The sequence below is a fragment of the Coptis chinensis genome, chromosome 4 (genome assembly GCF_015680905.1).
Source record: "Coptis chinensis isolate HL-2020 chromosome 4, ASM1568090v1, whole genome shotgun sequence".
In the NCBI taxonomy this organism is placed as follows: Eukaryota; Viridiplantae; Streptophyta; class Magnoliopsida; order Ranunculales; family Ranunculaceae; genus Coptis; species Coptis chinensis.
Window position 1 is genome coordinate 87,226,258 of NC_141459.1, and position 21,751 is coordinate 87,248,008.

Genomic DNA, 21,751 nt, shown 5'->3' on the forward strand with positions numbered 1-21,751 from the left:
ACACCCTTCGTAAAGCTCTCATTAGACTTAAGACTGATTAATTAGATTAGAAAACACTCCATGCTAGAGAACTAGGAGTGAAGCAATTTGTTACTCCACTCTATTTCGATAGAATTGAGAGTAGAAACTTTGATAAGCAATCTAGCATCATAAATAGTTTTAGTTTACTTACGTTTTGAGTTCATCGTTCATTTCGTAGGTAAACTATCAATTTTATGTTTTATCAGTGGGCTTTGGAATCCATTAGAAACCACATTTCTTGGGTTATTAGAAATGGTACTGCAGTGGATATGTGATGAGATGCTTGAGCTGGGCCTAGTTCGGTGGCTGACTTGCTCCCACACATCGATTGGAGAAACCCCAAAACCAGAGTTAGCGACTTCATAATGAATAACTAGTGGAATTTCCCTACCGTAACTCTGCAGCTCTTTGAGACGTTGGGCATGCCACTTCTCTCTCTACCCCCACCTTGCAATGAGCTAGATGATTACTGAATTTGGAAGCCTGACAAGGAAGGCAAGTTCACAGTTTTCTCGGCTTATGACACTATAAGGGGAAAAGGGAATATTGTCTGGTGGCACCACATCATCTGGAACAGCTACATTCATCTCAAAACTGCTGGAATGGCTTGGAAGATTCTGCAACATATCATACCAACATATGACAAAGTTACAAGCCAAGGTATCCAATTGGCTTCTTATTATAATGGATGCAAGGAAGATGAAGAAAGCTTTGATCATCTATTCTGGTACTGCCCAAACTCTCAGGCCCTCTGGGATTGGATTAAAAGCTTATTCCAGTTGAATGCATTATCAGTTACCAGAAACGGCGATATGAAGGAAATTCTGAAAGCGGCAAATCAAGCAAGCCCACTGATCAAGGAATTGTGGACAGCAGCAATTCTGAGTTTGTTGGTAGCAGTATGGAAGATGAGCAATGCGCAGAGGTACAATGACTCAAACTTCAACCATTGTTACATAAGAAAGCTGGTCTGGCAAGGAATTCATACGACTAGTAGATCTTTGTCAAGAGCTACATGTTCAATTCAGTCAAAGAATTGGCAATTCTACACTCTCTGGGGATCGAATGCAAGCCCAAGCCGATAAAAGCAATTCAACAAGTCAAATGGCACCCACCAGAGGAAAGAGTGGTTAAGATCAATTGTGATGGCAGCTCTATCGGTAATCCTGGTTCGAGGGGTGTGGGGCTAATCTTCAGAGACCATCATTTCCACCTGCTCGGCATACTTGCACAAGGACTGGGGATAGTTACTAACTATGAAGCGGAGTGTCAAGTACTAACTTTGGCAGTGGAAGGTGCGACAGCAAGAAACTGGAAACGAGTTTGGCTTGAAACAGATTCACAGTCATTTGCACTAGCCTTCTCTAATGGCCACATTCCCTAGGTTCTAAAATCGAGATGGGCAAGAGCTACTGCTGCACTCTCCTTCTATAGGATATCGCATGCCTGGAGGGAAGCTAACTTTAGCGCGGATGCTGCGGCAAAGCATGGAGCCACTTTAGACCAGAATGATTTTGTATGGAGCGTGGAAAGACCACCTTTTGTCACAAGATTGGAAAACCAGGACCATTTATACTTTAGATTCCCTTAGAGTGTAGCAAGATGCCCTTTTGTTCCTTTTGTTCCTTATGTAGCAAGAAACTCTAATATGTAACTTTATATTTATAATATATTCACATTTGCTCGCCAAAAAAAAAGGTGTTAAGACGTAGTTTTTATGATAAGTGGTATGAAATTTTCTATAACCTGAAAATTGCAATAAAAACTATGAGTTGTTTTTTCATTAAGCGTAAGAAGGGCTGTAATGCAGCAATATAAGGGTAATGAAACACACATTTGGGAGTTGATCAGTTTTCTAGCAATCTTCTATCACAACTCCTATGATATTATAGGTGAGTCCACTCATCATATGGTATCCTCTTTCTTTAAGGAAGGTCACTCTCTTGAACATATCAATCATACCAATATTTCTTTAATCCCTAAGTGTCAGAATCCTGTGTCTTGTATAGAATTTAGACCCATAAGTCTTTGTAATATATCCTACAAAATAATCTCCAAACTCCTTTCTAATAGAATTAAAAGCTCCATCTCAAATTGCATATCACCTTTCCAAAGTGCATTTGTTCCTAACAGGTAGATTAGTGCTAACATCATTCTTGCTCATGAGATCATGCATACCCTCAAACTCAAAAAAGAAAAAAAATGGATTGATGGCTATTAAATTAGACATGTCCAAAGCTTTTGACAAATTATGTTGGTCCACTACCCTCTCCACTCTCTCTTGTCTTGGTTTTGATACCAAAATTGTTCATCTTGTCCAACAATGCATCAGCTCACCTCACTTCTCACCAATCATTAATGAGACTGCTTTTGGACGCTCCAAATCTTCTCGGGGGCTCAGACAAGGAGACCACTTATCTCCTTTTCCCTTCATTCTTTGTATGGAGATTCTTTCAAGGATTCTAACTAATTAAAAAGATTAATGAAAATAAACTCCATGGTATCCATATCTCTCGAAATAGCTCAACAATTTCACACCTTCTCTTTGCTGATGATACATTCTTTTTTTGCCGAGCAAACATAGATGAAGCTAAATAGCTTCTAGATGCCCTAAAGTTTTTCTGCACTATTACTGGTCAAGAGATCAACTATGGCAAATATGGTATACACTTAAGTAAAAATATGTCCTTTGATACGAAAACTCAAATCACTCATTTGCTCAATATGAGTCTTATTCTTATAGGGGAGAAGTATCTTGGTTCTCCTCTCTTTCTAGGATAAAATAAATCTGACATCTTTAGTGGTATCATCTCTACTATTAACAAGAGAATCTCTGGTTGTAAAAGCAAACTCCTCTCACAGGCAGCTAGAACTGTTTTGATAAAATCCATAGCTTCAAATATGTCTGTTTATACCATGAGCATCTTCCTGCTACCTAATAACATCACTGCCACTATTAATGCTCTCCAAAGGGATTTTTAGTGTACTGGCACAGGTAAAAAGCATCCCCTTTACCTCAAAACTTGGATTTTTATATGCAAATCAAAGATAAATGGATGTTTAGGCATTAGGGATGTTGAACTAGACAACTATGCCTACCTCAGTAAAATCATATGGCATATAATCTATAACCCCCATATAATCTATAGTATTTCGGAAAGAGCTTTCTAATGGTCCAAGCCTTGATCCAATCAGAGGAGTAAAATTGGACGAAAAAAGTTCAGGTAATTTCCAATAGAGAAACCATTTTGGACTTCAAGTAATTAGGTTTTGGGCTTGATTTAATAGCCCAAAACATAGCTCCAAAGCCTATGCATGAAATTGTAAACCTAGCCCTCTCCTATATAAATAGGACTAAGGCATAACTTTAAATATATAGTTATTAATTCTTAGATTCCTCCCCCTTAATTAGAACTCTCTTAATTAAATTAGTTTTTTTTTTCTCTCTCTCTCTAGTATAACCTAATTATTGTCTCTAAAACCTAGCATCCATTAATAAAACCAAATTATTGTTATTGTCTTCATTATGTCTTATTCTTCTTCTATTAATGATAGTCTAATGAATCTTAGTTAAAACTCCATTAGAGGGGTTTGATGAAGCTTTGATGAAAACTTGATGTGTTAGTTAAATTTATTGCTTATTCAAGAGTTTCAATCTAGATGTTAGTTTATTCACCGTGAGAATGGGTTAAACTTCCTCTCATGCTAATTATTATTTAGTTAGAGATGCCATGAATAGTTAGGGATCAAATACTTAATCTTTATTGGTTAGGGTTGTAATAATCTACACTAGCATATTAGGAATTTATCTAGGTGAATATCAAATTCCCCTAATTCCTTCTTCCCATTTAAAATCTTCGTAGTAAATTGCCTTAGTATAAACTAGACCATTAAATGTTCGTAATTAGTTATTTTTATTATTTTAGTAAAATTACAATCCATTGCTCTCATTTATATACGTAGAATTGTTAAAACTATTGAAATTGCTATGTCTAAACAACTAGGGGTGGAACGAAATCTTTACTCCACCATATTGCATGATAAACGAGAGTAGAAACTTTGATCTAATTGTAGAATAATATAGTTTTCTTATTCTTAGCATAGATAATTATTCATAGGGTAAGAAACTGTCTTTTTACTTTTATCACCCTCTTACATTACTTTTGAGACACCTCACACTTCACTTTTGCTTTTGCTTTTGCTTTTGCTTTTGCTTTATGCTTTCTTCTTGACCAAGGTAGGTTTTTGAGAATGTCATATTTTTAGATAATAGCCTCCATTTTTGGTCTTATGAGTTGAGGGCTGTGACCTTTGACTTTAACCATTGACTTTGACTGTTGATTTTGATTTTTTTCAGCACTTTTTCAAAGCAGCTTCTGGTATTCATAATAAGAGTGATTAAGGCTCCTTTAGGTGTTAAGACGCAGCTTTTATGATAAGTTGTCTGAAATTCTCTATAACCTGAAAAAGGTAATAAAAGCTAAGAGTTGTCTTTTCATTAATTGTAAGAAGGGTTGTAATGTAGCAATTTAAGGGCAATAAAAAATACAATTGGGAACTGATCACCACTCCCAAATAGCATCTTGCTTGTTCTCAAGCAATGATGGGAGAAAAAACTAAGATCACAAATGAGTGATTTATAATAAGTTATGCTAATCTCGTTTCGCAGAGTGGGATTGCATTGACCATATGCAACAAGGCCTTAAACCACTAGGAATTCCCTAGTGGACAAGCTTTAAGCCTCGTGAGAGTTTTCCAGTGAAGATACTCACAAACTTCTTCTATTTAGTACAAAGGGTCTTGGTTCCTTATATATTCTCAAAAGTCTATACATCTCATTAGTGGGGAATAAGGACAAGCTCCTTTGAATTCAGAATAACATATGTACAGTAATTTAATCATCTAGAGATAAATGTGCAAAACATGAGTAATGAAATGCAAAAGTAGAGTTGTTTCTTAGGCTTTTGGAGAGCGTCCTTAGGGTGGGTTCTCACAGGGGTGTGTTGCAATCACAACTCTCTAATAGATTCACTCAAGGTTCGTTCTCTCAAGTGCAGCAGACACTTATATTCCTCGCATACTTAAATGACGTCAAAAGAAACTGGGGTTGATTGATCATGCTTGCCACTTATTATCACACCATCCTATTCCTAATCGAGCTAGAAGTCATTTATTAGGAGTTACGGGGCAAGGGTGATGGTTTAGAAAGAAAGAGGAAGGAAAAACAAAATCTAATAAGATGAGAAACTGGGTCTTCAAGATACATGTAACCAGAGAATAACCTCGTTTTGTTCTTTTGCTTTCGAATTGTGATACATTCTTTTAGCCCTTTGGCTTTGTGACTCCATATGATTTTGAATTTTTGGGAGTTCTAACCTTGCTTTTGTTTCTTTTTGCTTTTGATTTCGTCTCCTTTTGATTTTGAACTTTTGGGAGATACGATTTTTTTTTACTCCTTTGGACTTTTAGAGTTTTGGTTTTGGATGGGTCTTTCTTTTCTTCACTTTCTTTTATTTTCTTTTCGAAGCAAATAACTGTTCTGTTTTTATACAAGGTTTTCTCTTCTCTTTTTCTGATATCCATCCAGTTCTTAACTTGTCAGCTGGGTAAGCCTTTTATTGTGTGTTGTAACGGGTTAGGCATTTTCGGTGAAGAATAAAAAGGCTTTTAGAAAAAGGTGAAGGCTCAAGAGGGTTAACTAGAGGAAAAACTATCATTTTGGGTTTTTATCGTTTATTTGGCTATATCAATCCAAAAATGGCCTAAATTCTCTCATAGGATATGGCATGGTGATCAAGCAAGTGGACGTGTTGTCTTTCTATCTAGACATCCTTTATGTCATCACTCAATAATAATTTAGATGAAGCTTTTGGCTAGATTCTCACAGGATATGGAACTTAATTGTTCCAACCTTGGCTTTAGAAACTCACTGCTATATACAAACAAATGCTGATGCATGCCATTCATGAAAAGATGCAAAAACTATTATATGTATATTAGTCTAAGTACGAAGAACAAATCCTTACTCTATTGCTATAATGAAGTTGTTGTGACCTCTTTTTTCCTCCCCTTCCTCTCCCCTCTACTGTTCTATTTATAATCCCTCACCTCTCTCTTAGGCCCTCCACCTGTCCCTCCATCTCTCGGTCCATCGATTGTTGCGTGGAGGGTTCCCGTATGACCATAAGGTTTTCCCCTTGCTCGTGTTTGGCACGTGTCCCGATGGTACCACTCCAGGTCAGCTATCCCTTCAGTTCGCGGCTTTCCACTGCCCGTTCTCGGTTCTCGGCCTTCACACTCGACTCCTATGTCTGCGGCCCTTCTAGAGTGCCTCCCACCCCACCATATGTCCTCTTTCTGGATCCATCATCCGCCGGACCACCGGCCATCATAAATTAGATCGCATAATGCCCTGATCTCGAACCGAGCGGAACCTCCTAAATGTTCGTGGATTCGAGAACTCATCTTTGCCCGCCTTTTCTCTTGGCTTCTATTTCACGCTTCATTTCTATTCGTACACGTGTCCCACGCGTGCTTGGTTCGGATCACCTCGTTTCCTATTCCTCCACGTGTCGCGCATCCTCTGGTCCAACTGACGACTTCTTGGTTTCCGTTCCCCTTCTTTTACCCTTTTACCCCCTTTGCACTTCAAATTCCGCTCGCTCCCTCTCTCTTCCTCATTTACTTCTCACTCTCCTCCTTCTTTCTCACCAGACACCATTTTTAACTCCTTATTCTCTTTCTCCACCACCCTCTCTCCTCCTTGCATTCAGCCCTTCCCCCTTTTTAGACTTCTTCCCCCCCTTCATTTCTCCATTCCTTGCTTGCTTAGACGCTTGTTCTTGCCAGTAGATTGACACGTCAGGTTGGTAGTCTTTCCTCTTCTCTTTTGCATTTCCTTTCATGAACTGTTCATCTTCCTTAACTCTCTCCCGATGTCGGATTCCCAATCGGAGGGGTCTGACTTCCTCGCGGTCATATGCGGAGGCTTCCTCTCCCCCGTCAGATCCCACCATGGCCCCCTCCACCAATGGGCGGCCTTTTAAACTCCCGCCGCCTCCCCCACGCTCCCGTTAACCTAACCTAGAAGCGATTAGGGTTGGCTATGGCATACCAGACGATATCCTCCTTGAGCACGTGCCTGACATGACTCACTTTCCCCATTTAGTTCCCCCCAGACCTGGATGTCTCGTGGCCACGGTTGGTCAAATTGTCTCTGGCTTGCGGCTGCCGCTGTCTTTACTAGATGTCGAAGTATGCAACCACTTCAACATTCCCCCTTGCCAGGGTATAGGAAATTTTTGGCGTATCATGTATGCCGCGAACCATTACAACCACCACCATGAGCCCCAAATAGTCCTTTGTGACATAATTTCTCATTACTATATACGTAAAAGCACCAAAGACGTGAGCGTGGGGTACCACTCCTTCTGTGTCCGTCCCGGTAAACAGTCCTTCGTCCTCAAACTCACCACCTCGGACAAAACTTGGCACCACTACCCCCTGTATGTCTTTGGCAATTTCCTGTCCGCGGATATACCCTCTGAAGTGACTCTCAATCATCTCACTTTTCTGCCTCGCGGTGAGTTCGATTAACTACATCTCTTTCTTAAGTTGATTGTGCTGCGGACTCACTCATTATCTTTATTTCTCTATTACGCAGGTTGGAAGACCGACTCGAAATCCTCGCTTTTATGCCGGTGCGACGTCCGCGGTCTTTGAACAGATCCACAACCTGGCCTCTTCTCAAACTGAAGTTCTCGGCATAGATCCCTCCCATGGAACCCCTTATTGACAGACCCGCTCTGCATACCTTGGGTAAATACTATGCCCCGTTCTACCGTCCACCACCCCCCAAAGAATGAAAGCCTCGGCCTTCACCTCCTCCACCATCCGTGTCCCATCCTCCCAAGAGTAAGCCTCACAGTCGCGGCTTCACTCGGAAAACAACCAAGTCTCAGGGCCAGGCTCGTGCTCTAGAAAAGATAGTCAGAAAATCCACCGCTGACCTTCCTTCCCAGTCTTGTCGATATACCCCCTCTTCCTTCCGCTCCCTTGCTGACTAGGAAGATCAATATATTCCTCCAAATTTCCCTCCTGCCGACTCCCCGCCTTCCCCCATGGATGTCACCAAGATCAAGTTATATGATGATAAGAGCCCAAAACTGTAGTTTTAACCCTGTAACAGACATACTTTTAGACCAATTATGTGAGTAATAATTAAGAGTTAGCACTGATTACGTGTTTTTATGCATTTCAGGTTGCAAAGTCCATTATGTGCAAAAATGTGCCACTTTAGCGAGATAAAGGAGCAATGGTTGGTTGCTAAGGAGTTCTATGATTAAAGGACAAGATTCAAGAAGACAAAGCCTTTCTAAAGCCCGGTCAAAGCTGAAAAGTCAAAGTCAACGCGGGCAGAAACAGCACTCAAAGTTAGTAGAACTTCCGAAGGCCGTATCTTTGGACTCAGACCTCGGAATGGGCCTACTTTATGTCAAAACGACCGGCTCGGAAAGATCTTTCCAATGGTCCAAGCCTTGACCCAATCAGAGGAGCAAAAGTGGACGAAAAGTCTATGGAAGCCAACTGCAGCTGAAGAGGCCTTTTTGGACTGAAAGAATTGGGTTTTGGGCCTGATTCTCTGGCCCAAAACATGGCTCCAAGCCCATGCACGATTTTGGATCTGAAAGTATAAAAACCAAAGTTTAGCTCTTTGTTAATGGTAGCTAGTTAGACCTAAAATATTATAGATAATTCTAGATCTGTTTTCATTAATTAAATTAAGCTTTAGTTCCATTTTCAATTCTTGTTTTAGATTAAGTCTTTGAATCATTGTTCTTGATTGATTAGATAAATAAAATAGTTGTTTTCTCAATTTCGAATTGTGTTATTTCAATTTATAGATCTGATTTTAATTCTTGTTGATTATCATTTTGTAGTTTAAATAGATTGAACCATTGTTAGTTCATTTAGTTAAGTTAGAATTTTAATATGATGTGTAGTTATAATTCAATGGGAAATGATGGTTTGATGACTCAAGGCTAAAACCTCCATTAGAGGGGTTGATGAAGCCTTGATGAAAACTTAGTGGTATAGTGTAGAAACATTGTAGAATCTATTCCAATCTAGAAGGTCGTGATTAAGCCATGAGAATGGGTGGACGACCTCACATGCTAGTTAGTACTTTCGGTAGAAATGCCATGAACACTAGGGATTAGAACTCAAATTTCTTTGCCGTAAGAACGTAAGAATCGAGATACAAGAATCTATGTTAGGCTATTAAGTTGGATTCGAGGTGGATTCAATTCCCCTCTAATCATTTATCTAGATTCAAAACAATCATATTTCCATAGCATTAGTAGTTTAAAAGTCAAGTAATCAAATTCAGTAAGTATCGTAGTAATCACCTTCGTAAAGCTCTCATTGACTTAAGACCGACTAATTAGATTAGAAAACAATCCATGCTAGAGCACTAGGAGTGGAACGAATTTGTTACTCCACTCTATTTCGATAGAATTGAGAGTTGAAACTTTGATAAAATAGACACGTAAATAGTTTTAGTTTACTTACGTTTTGAGTTTTATCGTTCATTTCGTAGGTAAACTATTCATTTTACATTTATCATATGACAGTGACTTTGACGATGAAGTAACAAAAGTCCTCACCTCCTAAACTGTTTCAGCCTCAGCTGGCCCCCACATGTCCACGGATCCCTCATTCGAAGAGCCCCCACAAAAGCGCAGCAGATCCTCCCCTCCCGCAAGACCTTCCACGGTGTCTCACCCCACTTCCCAGATGCAGCGCCCCGACAAGGAAACTGCTCGATCTCTCCCAGGGTCCGTGGCTCCGGAAATTTTCTGCCCCACCTTCAAGGTGCACGGCCACTCTGTCAATGTTGAGGACTCTGCTATGGAGAATCCTGCTGTGGCCTCTGCTATGTTCTATGGTTCCCATCTCCCCCGTGACCTGGCTTATGCAGATACTGGGACCTTTGAACAGCATCGCACCTCCCTCTATACCAGCTGGGAGAAGGTGCATCCCTCTTTCCCCACCTTCCACTCTCTGCTCTATCTATTGTTTTGACTGCTCCTTCAGTTGCTAGGTGAGCTTGGACATGTCCTACATGATCCGCAACCTTTTCTCCTCCTTGAATACCGTGGAGTCTTTAGAGAAGAAGGTTGGCGGTCCCAATGGACTGAGGGCCACCTGTGCCCGCCTTCAAGCCGATTTGACAGCCGCGAACATGGCCAAACTTCGAGCTGAGGATGAATTAAGAACTGCAGAAGCTTCACATCAGAACTTCATGGATGGAGTGAATGACCGCTTGAGCAAGCAGCGGGAAGCCCTTGTCCTCCAACATACCGAGAATACCACTGCCCTCCTTCTACAACACACTCATGACATGGAGCAGCTACGGATAAGCTTCAAAGCTCAAGTTGACAAGCGTGTGGCCAAGAAGCTCGCTGACAAACATGCACGTTTGCTCAAAGAAGGCCAACTCCTCCCAGAAAAACCTCACTCTCCCATGTCAGAAGACCCAACATCCGCGGTCCGGTTGCGGACCGGACGGTGTTTACGATTGAGTTGATGTTGCTACTCTCAATCCGCTGCCAGAAGACCCTGTTAGTGATGCCACCTCTCCGGACCCGCCTCGAGTGCTCTTGAACATTCAACCCTTGCTGAAGACCTACTACCAAACTTTGACTAGCCCCCATGTTGGCTATCCTGTCATTTTGCCAGTTGTTTTGTAACTAACTCACCCGACTGTGCGTGCCGTTGTTATTTTTCCCTTGTGTATTTATTTTGTTTGGAACTATTTTATTTCCCCGCATTATATGTGTGTTCCCTTTGTTTTAATTATTGTTTGCCTGAAGTGTTGCTATTCATCCCTTTCCATCTCTACTCTCTCTCCACTTGTCAGTGTCCTCCATGGGGCCTTCTCTCTTCTTGCCCCCATGTGTGACCCATGCCTCTCATCCCCGAATATCTCATTTCACTTCGCAGGCACTCATAAACTATGAGGGCCGTTGAGGCAGCACAACCTGCTGTAGACATGATTTGAACAGTTTGTCCGTGAAGGGCTCGTCCCTCCCGCGGCCTATCTTTTGGAGTGGCTTAGCCAACCGCTGGGCTTTTCTCTTTGCCCCCAGGTGCAGCGTATGCCTTTCTTCTGCGGATGGCTCTCCCTGATCCGCGGCTCTAATTTGTGGTGGACCTCTCATCCTTGAATATCTCTTTCTCCCAAACTGTGTTTAGTATAATTATTGAATTTACGCATAAGGGTGAAATTTACTTCCCAAAAGTGCCATTGTATTATATATTTACAAACAGCTCCAGTGTGTCGTTCTGGATTTTCATTACATTCAAACGTAGAATTTCTTTAACATTCTCACATTCCACGGCTTTTCTAGTACTTTTCCCTCCGCTGTCTGCAGCTTGTAAGTGCCAGCTCCTCCTATGTCGACCACTGTATAGGGCCCCTCCCAGTTCAGGCCCGACTTTTTGTCGTTCTCTTTCTTGGTACTGTGTGTCACTCGTCGCAGCACGAAATCCCCTATTCTGAACTGTTGCGACTTGACTTTCTTGTTATACCGTCTCTGAAGGCATCGGTGATATTCTTCTAGTCTGATTCGCACAGTGTCTCTTCTCTCTTCTACTAAAGTCATATCCACTGCCAGTATGCTCTCATTTAGTCCCGTTTCCACTGCTCTTGTTCGTGTGGTGGCTGCCACCATTTCCGAGGGGATTACGGCCTCGACTCCGTAAGCTAAATAGAAGGGAGTTTCCCCGGTTAACGTTCGAGGCGTTGTCCTGTAGGCCCAGAGAACATGACTCAGCTCATCTGCCCACATGCCTTTCTTATCCTCTAGCTTTCTTTTGAGATTGTTCATAATGGTCTTGTTAGAAGATTCCGCTTGCCTGTTGCCTTCTGGATTGTATGGAGCTGAGAACCCTTGCTTCACCTTGTAGGCTTGTAAGAACGCCTCCACTTTGGATCCTGTGAACTGGGTTCCATTGTCTGCAATGATAATATACGACAACCCAAATCTACAGATATATTCTCCCATAAGAATTTGATCACTTGTGCTTCCTTGACCTATTGTAGGGATATTGCCTCGATCTATTTGGTGAAATAGTCTATGGCCGCTAACATGAATCTCCTTTTGCCGCTAGCCATGGGCAGCGAACCCACTATATCCATTGCCCACATCGCGAAGGGCCACGGACTAGACACACTATGTAGTGGTTCTGCTGGCGCAAAGATCATCTGAGCAAATCTCTGACATTTTTCACACCGCTTAGCGTAGTCCACGACATCCCTCTTCATGTGTGGCCAAAAGTAGCCCTGCGTTATCAACTGCGGCCGTTGTTACGCCAATCGAATGACTTCCCGCGATCTCCCCATGTAACTCCACCAGCACCTCTATGGCCAGCTTCGGCCCGAGACACTTCAACAAAGGCCCGTTAAAATTCTTCCGATACAACTCTCCTTCTATTAGTATGTACCTTCGAGAAGTCTGCTCCAATCTCTTTTTCTCCTTTTTATCTATCACCACGTCCCCAGACAAAAAACTCTTGATGGGTTTAATCCAACCCCCCTCTTCCTCCTCGGCCTGACATATCTCCGCCCCTTCCTCTTCTATTTCCTCTGTACTAGGTTTCTCCAATCGCTTTATTTCTATCACTCTCTCTTCGGACTCCGGGATTGCAGCGGCCACGTATGCTAAGGCATCGGCATGTCTGTTCTCGCCGCGACCCAGATGTATGAACTTGATCTTTGCAAACCTGGTGGCCCTCTTTTGCAGTGCTTTCAAATATTTTACCATCCATGGGCATCGCGCGGCAAACCCCCCATTTGCCTGGCACACTACCAAATTCGAGTCGAATATTTGTCGACTCTTTTATCCCCACATCCCTCGCCATTCTCATACCCGCTATTTCGCCTCATATACGCCTCATCATTGTTGGATGTCGTGAACCCTAACTTCATGGTTAACTCCATTATGTTGTTCTCCGGCATAACCAATACCACTCCTATCCCACTGCAGGCGTCTGTGGTCGACCCATCGGTGAATACTTTCCACCCATTTCTCTGATCCCAGGGGTCTAACCAATCCTACTCAACGATTTTCTCCGGCTCCATGATCATCTCTTCTCCCTAGGTGGGATCCTTCACTGGGAACTCTACTAAGAATTCTGCCACCACCTGCGCCTTCTCCGCTGTCCTGATCTGATATTGTATCTCATAAGAACTCAACATTACTGCCCATTTCAGCATATTCCCAGATTTTTCTGCTTTCAACGCTTGCTTTAAAGGCAGATTTGTCACTACCACTACTGAGTGTGCTTCAAAGTATGGTTTCAACTTCAAGGCAGAGAAAATCAATGCCAAGGCATACTTCTCGACTCTGCTATATCAGGTCTCGGCATCCAGCAATGTTTTACTTTGAAAGTACACCGGCTTTTCCAACTTACCCACAATTCTGACTAGCACTGAGCTAATTGCATACTCTGTGACCCCTAAATACAAGTATAGCTTTTCACCTTATTCTGGCCGCGACAGCAGAGGGGCCCTGCCTAGATAATTCTTCAACTCCTGGAATGCCTCCTCACACTCTGCGGTCCATACAAAATCTAGAGTGCTTCTTAGCAACTAATACAACGGCCTACACTTGTCCAACGACTTTGAGATGAACCTATTCAAAGCCGCGACCCTTCCCGCAAGTCTCTGCACCTCTTTGACGTCCTGAGGCGACGACATCTCCACCAGGGCTCTTATCTGCTTGGGATTGGCCTCTATTCCCCAGTAAGTAACTATGTACCCCAGAAACTTTCCCGTAGTAACGCCGAATGCACACTTCTCTGGGTTAAGCTTTAAATTGTACGACCGCAGTATATTGAACGTTTCTTTCAAACCCTCTAAGTGTTCTTCCTCTGACATGCTCTTCTCCACCATGTCGTCTATGTAAATCTCAATCCCCTTTCGGATCTTGTTTTCAAACATTTTCTCCCCTAGCCGTTGAAATGTAGCCTCGGCATTCTTCAATCCAAACGGTATTCTCGTATAGCAATATGTACCGCCTCCTACCACGAAGGCTGTTTTCTCCTGATCTGGCCCATACATGGCGACCTGGTCATATCCCATTGATGCGTCCATAAAAGAAAATATTTTAAACCCTGCGGTTCTATGCACCAGCTCGTCTACTCTCGGCATGGGGTAGCTGTCTTTAGGACATTTTGAATTCACGTCAGTGAAGTCGACACACATACGTACCTTGCCATTCTTCTTAGGCACCGCGACCACATTTGATAACCAATCGGTGAACGACACTTCTCGTATTATACCTGCCCCCTTCAACTTCGTGACCTCCTCGCAAATTCCTTCAACGTACTTCTGCCTAATGCCTCGGATCTTCTGTCTTGTTGGCTTAGCGTCTTCCCTCATATGTAACTTATGACATGCGAATTCTGGGTCTAATCCAGTGACCTCCTCAATCGTCCACGTAAACACATCTTTATTGGCAGACAAAAACTGTACCAACTTAACCTTCCATTCCTCAGACAAACTGGATCCTATTGATGTGAACTTCTCCTCATCGCCTTCCCCTAAATTCACTACTTCTATCTCATCCAAGGTCTTCGGTCCCTCTGTCGACTCTGCCGACCCCTCCCCGGCGGTGCACTGTGATTGCTATGCCTGCCTCTTCCTAGAACGCGAAGTCTCTTCCTCTGAACCGCAGATAAATCTCTTCACTGTACTCTGGTGACTGTTTTTGGCTGTCACCTGATCCCCGCGGACCTCATATACCCCGATAGGAGTAGGGAATCGGATCACTTGGTAGTTTGTAGAAGGGACCGCTTTCATCTCGTGAATCCACCTCCTTCCCAGGATGGCGTTGTATTGCGAGTCGGCATCCACCACTTTGAATCTCGAGAACACTGTAACTGGTCCCGTGGTCACTGGGAGTAGAAGCTCTCCTAAAGGTTCCGTCATGCTTCCGTTGAACCCATACAAATTAGTCGGTGAGGGCCTCAACTGCTTCCTTTCTATCTTCATTTTCTCCATTGTCCCTCTAAACAGTAAATCCACCGCACTGCCGCAGTCCACTAACACTTTCTTTACCATGGTACGTTCTAACTTTGTTTTGCAGATGTTCCTGAATTTCACACGTTTCCATGGTATTTTTCCTACCCTCTTTATTTACAATACTTTGAGGACAAAACATGCTTCTTGTTGGGGGGCATAGAAACACGTGTAATTAAGGCATCTGTTAGGATATAGATATGTATAATATGCATTTGTTTTCTAGTTAAAATTTCAAAAATTCAAAAATATAAATAAATAAGTTATGCTATACACTTAGGAATATTGGTATTGTTTTCCTTCTCTATGCTCTTAATAATCTAGAAGTCTCACATAGGTTTTGCATTAGAATAATTTTTAGAAACTTAGGTTAATATGTAGGTAATAATCTTTGCATCTATCTATAAATATATTACATAAGTATCTATAATTGTTAGCAGTAAGTTTATGAAATCTAGGCTAGAGTACTTATTCTACAAATCCTGTGAGAATATAGCCTAAAGCCTTACATGAGCGAAACATTTGAGAAATGACACAAGGGAGAAGTAAATCGGATAGAGAAATCCTGCGTCCACTTGCTTGATCACTAAACCATATCCTAAGCGAGAATTTAGGCCCTCTTTGGATCGATATAGCTAGAAATTCAAACCTATGAATTATTTTCCGCTAGTCGCCCCTCTGAGCCTTTCTTTAGCCTTTCATAAACCATAATTCCTTTACCCTGTTACAAAAACAAAACAAAATAAAAAATTCAACTTACCCAATCTAGAATAAGTCTGAGAATAGAATGAGTGAAGAAAGAAGAAGAGAAAAACATGTGTAAACAAAAATTAGTTAGTTGCTTCAGAAAAGAAAAGAAGTTTCCATCCAAAAAAAAAAAAAAAAAAAAAAAACTCCAAAAATAGAAATAAATAAAAAACTCCAAAAATAGAATAAAAGGGAGTCAAAAGCCAAAGAAAAAGAAAAATATGGCTAAGGATGGAAACAAAGTATAGAAGCAAAAGAAAATAACAAGGTTTTCTCTAAGTTACATAATATGAAAACTCTATTATCTCAGACTTGTCCTTTTTGAATATCCATTTCTTTCCTTCTTAAACCATCTCCTAATCCCCGCAATACCTAATAAAGACCTCTAGCTCAATTAGGAATATGTTAGTGTGATAGTAAGTGGCAGATGTGTTTGATCGACTCCGGCTTCCTTGTTGTCATTGAAGATTGTAAGGTAAAGTGTGCCCATTGCCTGACACTTTGGAGTATGAAAACTTGAGTGGAAAAATCAGTGTTGTATCTTGACTATTATTGTGAGAACCTACTTAAGGGCGGCTATTCCGAGGTTTTTAAACGGACTGCTAGGCATTTCATAGTATTACTCATTGTATATATGTTTATTGTAGATGATTGATTATTATGTATATATTAGTTTTAGGCTTCGACTTGATTACTCTATATGCATTGCTAGTGAGAGGTATAGTTAATTTAGGGCATGAATAAAGGAAACAATAGTTTTATTTCTTAGTCGTTGTAGTATAGATTAAGTTTGTGAGTACCTTCACTGGAAAACTCTCACGAGGCTATAACTTCGTCCACTAGGGAATTCCTAGTGGTTTAAGGCTTTTGTTGCATATGGTCAATGCAATCGCACTCAGCGAAACGAGAGTAGATAGAACTCCATTTTTGGTCACTTATTCTAATTTCTCATCTTTGCTTGAGGACAAGCAAAATGCTGTTTGGGGTGGTTTGATAAGAGCCCAAAACTGTAGTTTTAACCCAATAACAGATCATACTATTAGACCAATTATGTGAGTAATAATTAAGAGTTAACATTGATTACGTATTTTTATGCATTTCAGGCTTCAAAGTCCATTATGTGCATAAATGTGCCACTTTAGTGAGATAAAGGAGAAAAGGTCGGTTACTAAGGAGTTCCGTGATTAAAGGCCAAGTTTCAAGAAGACAAAGCCTTTCTAAAGCCCGGTAAAAAGCTGAAAAGTCGACGCGTGGCGTAAGCGACACACAAGTCGCAGAGAACTTCCGAAGGCCGTATCTTTGGACTCAGACCTCGGAATGGGGCCTATCTTATGGCAAAACGACCAGCTCGGAAAGAGCTTTCCAATGGTCTAAGTCTTGATCCAATCAGAGGAGCAAAAGTGGACAAAAAGTCTGTTGAAGCCAACTGCAGCTGAAGAGGCCTTTTTGGACTGAAAGAATTGGGTTTTGGGCCTGATTCTCTGGCCCAAAACATGGCTCCAAGCCCATGCACGATTTTTGGATCTGAAAGTATAAAAACCAAAGCTTAACTCTTTGTTAATAGTAGAGAATGGTAGATAGAAAGTAGATTAAAATAGAAAGTATCCATTAGAATAGCTTCTAGATCTAGATTTAATTGTTTTAATTAAGTTTAGTTTCAAATCCAATTCTTGTTTTAGATTAAACTCTTAGAATCATTACTCTTAATTAGTTTGATTAATAAAATTGCTAGTTTGTTAATTTCGATTCTTGTCATTTACATTTGTGTTAGATCTGATTTCATTTATTACTTGTTATTCAATTCTTAGTTATTAATTAGATTTTAATTATCGTTTAATTTAGATTAGTAAATTCAATTCTTTATATTATGTTTAGTTTAAATTTAATCGGAAATGATTGCGTAATGATTCTCGGCTAAACCTCCATTAGAGGGGGTTGAGAAGCCTTGATGAAAGCTTGATTCCGATTATCGTAGAGTCGTCGTAATTTCATTTCCACTCTAGAAACGATTAGTTCACCATGAGAATGGGTTTAATCGTTCACTTGCTAGTTATGAATTGGTAGAAATGCCATGTGTAATTAGGGATTAGGAAGAACCAATTGTTTCTTGAAGCGATTCAAGTCGGATTTTGACGATTAGGTCGTTAATAGGATTAAGTTGAGTTAAGGTGGAATCAATCCCCCTCTAACTCTTTATCATCGAATCAACGTAGCATAACCATAGTTATTTTGATAATCGACTAGTTGCATCTTGTGGGTAGTTGCATCATAGTCTAGTTGCCACTTCGTAAATCTCTCATTAGACTTTAGTGTCAAAAGTACTTATACGTAGAGAACATTAACATGCGGAAGGACTAGGAGTGGAACGAACTTCCTACTCCACTATATCTCATAGGATTGAGAGTAGAATCTTTGATAAACATAGGCACATAAGATAGTTGTAGTTTACTTACGTTTTGAGTTCATCGTTCATTTCGTAGGTAGACTATTTCATTTTATGTTTTATCAAATGGCGCCGCTGCCATCTTAGTTTCACTTTCGCATTGTTTTCGTAGAGTAAGTACTTTTCTTAAAGTCCCATTTCACCCACCCACCCTTGTTTGATTCATACTGTGGTTTTCCGTTTCATCGTTGAAAAGTTCTGGACAAAAATACATCGAAGCGTCGGCGCCTTTATAAGGAGCGCACCTGCTCTATAGCCTGGAACACGACCGCCCCATGTGGTGGCGACCGCCCTAAAAACATTGTAATTTGAAAATTACACGGAGCACAACAGCGCCCTATGAGAGCGCACCCGCGCCCTTTGCTAATTTTTCCGGAATTCAACAGTTTTGACTCGAACTTTGATTTTTCAAGTTTTTCAGTGTTCTAACTTGTTATATACACTGAACACGCGTAAACAAGAGGCTTTCAATAAGCGAAGCAAGGACGCAATCAGGTATTCCTTTCTTCCACACCTCGCATCTCTTGTTAGAGGTTTATACTAGTATATCAGAATTGTTTGGAGTGTTGATGTGTTTAGCTAAGTTTGGTTTTAGCCTTGTATGAGATTAAGGTCTGGCCGAACAAAAACACCGAACGTAATTACCCAACAACGTCAACAAACAAGTCTATCTAGTATACCACCCACTACACCTCTAGCTACTAATTCACACACATCACCTGACACAATGCCCGACGAAGAAGAAGAGACTCTCTCTCGACTTCTACAAAGCCTTGGCGATAGCCCCAAATCTTGCATCGTTCTAGCGGACCGATTGGGGATTTCGAATCCCCAAATATTTTAATTTGTTACCCGTTTTTCATGGATTAGACCATGAAAAACCTTATCGGCTACATCGTAGGATTGAACAAGTCCTAACAACATTCCACCATCCTACGGTTGGTGCGGAACAAATTAAACTCGGGGTATTCCCTTTCACCTTAGTAGCCGATAAAGGCGGTCTTGGTTAACCGCCCAAACGCCTAATTACGTGGACTCGTGGGCTAAACTTGTTCATTTGTTTATGGAACATTTTTACCCACCCCCTAAAGACAGATGAGATGCTTTCCAAGATTCATTTTTTTCGACAAAATCCTCATGAATCATTTTCGGAGGCTTGGAATCGTTCACCGATCTCCTTATAGAGTGTCCACATCATAACTTAGCGAAAAGACACGTTAGTTCGTGCCTTTTTCAAAGGACTTCTACACCACCATAAAGAAGTCCTAGACATTATGAATGGGGGTAGTTTCTTAAGCAAAGGAGCCTCGGAGGCTTATAAATTTTTAGAGGATCAAACTGTTTAAATAACAACTGGGGGTAGTGATGATATCCACCGCTCCGCTAGTTCTTCTAATACTGATTAAGGCCGCGGTATGTTTGAAATTAAACATGACCCGAGCTTAAAACTCTAATCGAATCACTCACTAAAAGGTAGAGGCCATTTACGTTCAACAAAAGCCTATCCCCGTCATGAGCGTAAATTCAAATCCATGTAGTTTTCGTTGGAGCCCCGAAAGCATCCCGACTCCCATCGGTCCTATTGCCTATGAGCGGGCTTGTTCCATTAATAGTGAACCTAACGCCCTTGGAGACAAAATCCCAACTTCGGTTGGAGAAATAACCAACACGTCACACCTCCGTGGTACAATAATCAATATGTTAGGCCAACACAAAGTTTTAACCAAGCTCCACCACGACAAGGGCGAGTCGGGGTAATTTTAATAATTATAACAACCAAATGCAACCTCGACAAGGTCAAGCACAAAGTCAAGGTATTTATAATAATTATAATGCTAATAGAGGTATCGTTAGGTAAATAATAACTATCAAAATCCACCCATAAATAATTCACGCTGAAATAGTTCAATCCATACACCACCCGTGACTATTACACCCACATAACCAGATCGTCTTGACACCTTCATACAAGTGAGCCAAAAACGTTTCCAAACCATGGCTCAATCTAACCAACAGCTTCTACAATCCGTTAATAATTTAACACAACAGTTGGCTCAAGATAAAGCCCAACCCAAAGGTGTGTTTCCAAGTCACGAAATACCTAATCCTAAAACAACAAATACAGCCTTTGAGGTAATCGATAATACTAGTAAGGAATATGAAAATGTAGGTGAGCTAAAGGCCATCACCACTCTCGGGCAGAGTGGTTGATAACAAAGTAACTATGCCTATAGTTACCCCCACCGATAACCCTACACACCGCTATTTTACTAGATCTTGAAATAGAAACTGAAGAGCCTACCACCGTAGAGGTACCGCCACAACACAACCTAAGAAACAGAAAGCCACGGTTAAACATCTAGGTGATACCATTGCTAAATATAGACAGAAACCACCGTTTCCACAAAAATTAGCCGTGTTAACTAGGGATACAAATTATGAGGAGATTAGGGATGTTTTCAAGAATCTAACTATAAACCTTCCTTTCCTCGAAGCTATTAAAAAGCTACCACACCATGCTAAGTTTCTTAAGGAATTGTGTACTACTAGGCGTAAGACCAATATACCAAAAGGCCTTTTTAACGGAACAATTCCCAACTCTATCTGAACATAATGGAATTGTTAAGTACAAGGACCCGGGTAGCCCCATCATACAATGCACTTTAGGAGATTCTTATCTGACGACGGCGTTATTAGACTTGGGGGCTAGTGTTAACTTACTCCCGCTTTTATTTGTATAGACAAATAGGTCTAGACGAGATGTAACCCACTAAAATGACGTTGCAATTAGTCGATCGGTCTATTAAGTATCCTAAGGGTGTGGTCGAAAATGTTCGTAAAATTCAGGATTTCTACTATCAGGCTGATTTTGTCATCCTCGATCTGAAGTCGGATTATCCACTCTGTCCGATAATCTTAGGGCGTCCTTTCCTGGCAACTGCCAATGCGCTCATTAATTGCCGCGATGGTTCAATGTCCATGTCTTTTGGCCATCTTGTTGTTAAAGTCAATGTTTTTAAAACGAGGACACAATATCCCGATTCATCTACAAATGGAGAGGTTAGCATGATCGAGAGCTTAGCTCAAGATTACTTCAAAAACATGTGGGGAAAAGAATCTCTCAGAAGATGGTCTACTATTTTACCTCATATATGTGGGGAAAAGAATAATGCATACGAACATCTCACAACTACCTTGAAAAACAGACTTCTGAATAAAAGTAGTCTCATGGAAAGAATGTCAATCACATATGAAGTGTCGGGTCATTCACTTTAGCATCCTCTCACCTATTCTAGACTTCGTACCATACTGTAATGATAAGTCATGGGTTGTAACTTGGCTTGGGTATTGGTTTATGAAGAAAAGGTAAAAAGGATTCTTAGGTTGTTTTTGAAAAACACTAAGGGTTTTGCTTCTTTCTTTGGAAGATTTATTTAAATTATGTATTGCAGAGA

The 21,751-nt window shown here is 41.0% G+C and overlaps 2 protein-coding genes across 2 annotated transcripts; both read right to left on the minus strand.

Moving 5' to 3' along the window:
- Nucleotides 1-11,384: 11,384 nt before the first annotated feature.
- On the minus strand, nt 11,385-12,848 carry LOC147505393 (uncharacterized). Its single transcript, XM_086605528.1, has 2 exons — nt 12,529-12,848; nt 11,385-12,069 (listed from the first exon to the last, which is right to left on the minus strand). The coding sequence occupies exons 1-2, from the start codon at nt 12,846-12,848 to the stop codon at nt 11,385-11,387; spliced, it is 1,005 nt and encodes a 334-aa protein (XP_086461654.1).
- Nucleotides 12,849-14,713: 1,865 nt separating this feature from the next.
- Nucleotides 14,714-15,148, minus strand: LOC147505394 (uncharacterized). The gene has a single exon (XM_086605529.1). It carries the CDS (start codon nt 15,146-15,148, stop codon nt 14,714-14,716), a length of 435 nt encoding a protein of 144 aa, XP_086461655.1.
- Nucleotides 15,149-21,751: the final 6,603 nt, after the last annotated feature.

Excerpts from the sequence above, each read along its gene's own strand:
- LOC147505393 (XM_086605528.1), bottom strand. The coding sequence starts at position 12,848 with ATGGTAAAATATTTGAAAGCACTGCAAAAGAGGGCCACCAGGTTTGCA. Across the intron at positions 12,070-12,528 it reads TTGGAGCAGACTTCTCGAAG|ATTTGGGTTGTCGTATATTA; the intron begins GTACATACTAAT and ends ATATATCTGTAG.
- LOC147505394 (XM_086605529.1), bottom strand. The coding sequence starts at position 15,148 with ATGGTAAAGAAAGTGTTAGTGGACTGCGGCAGTGCGGTGGATTTACTG.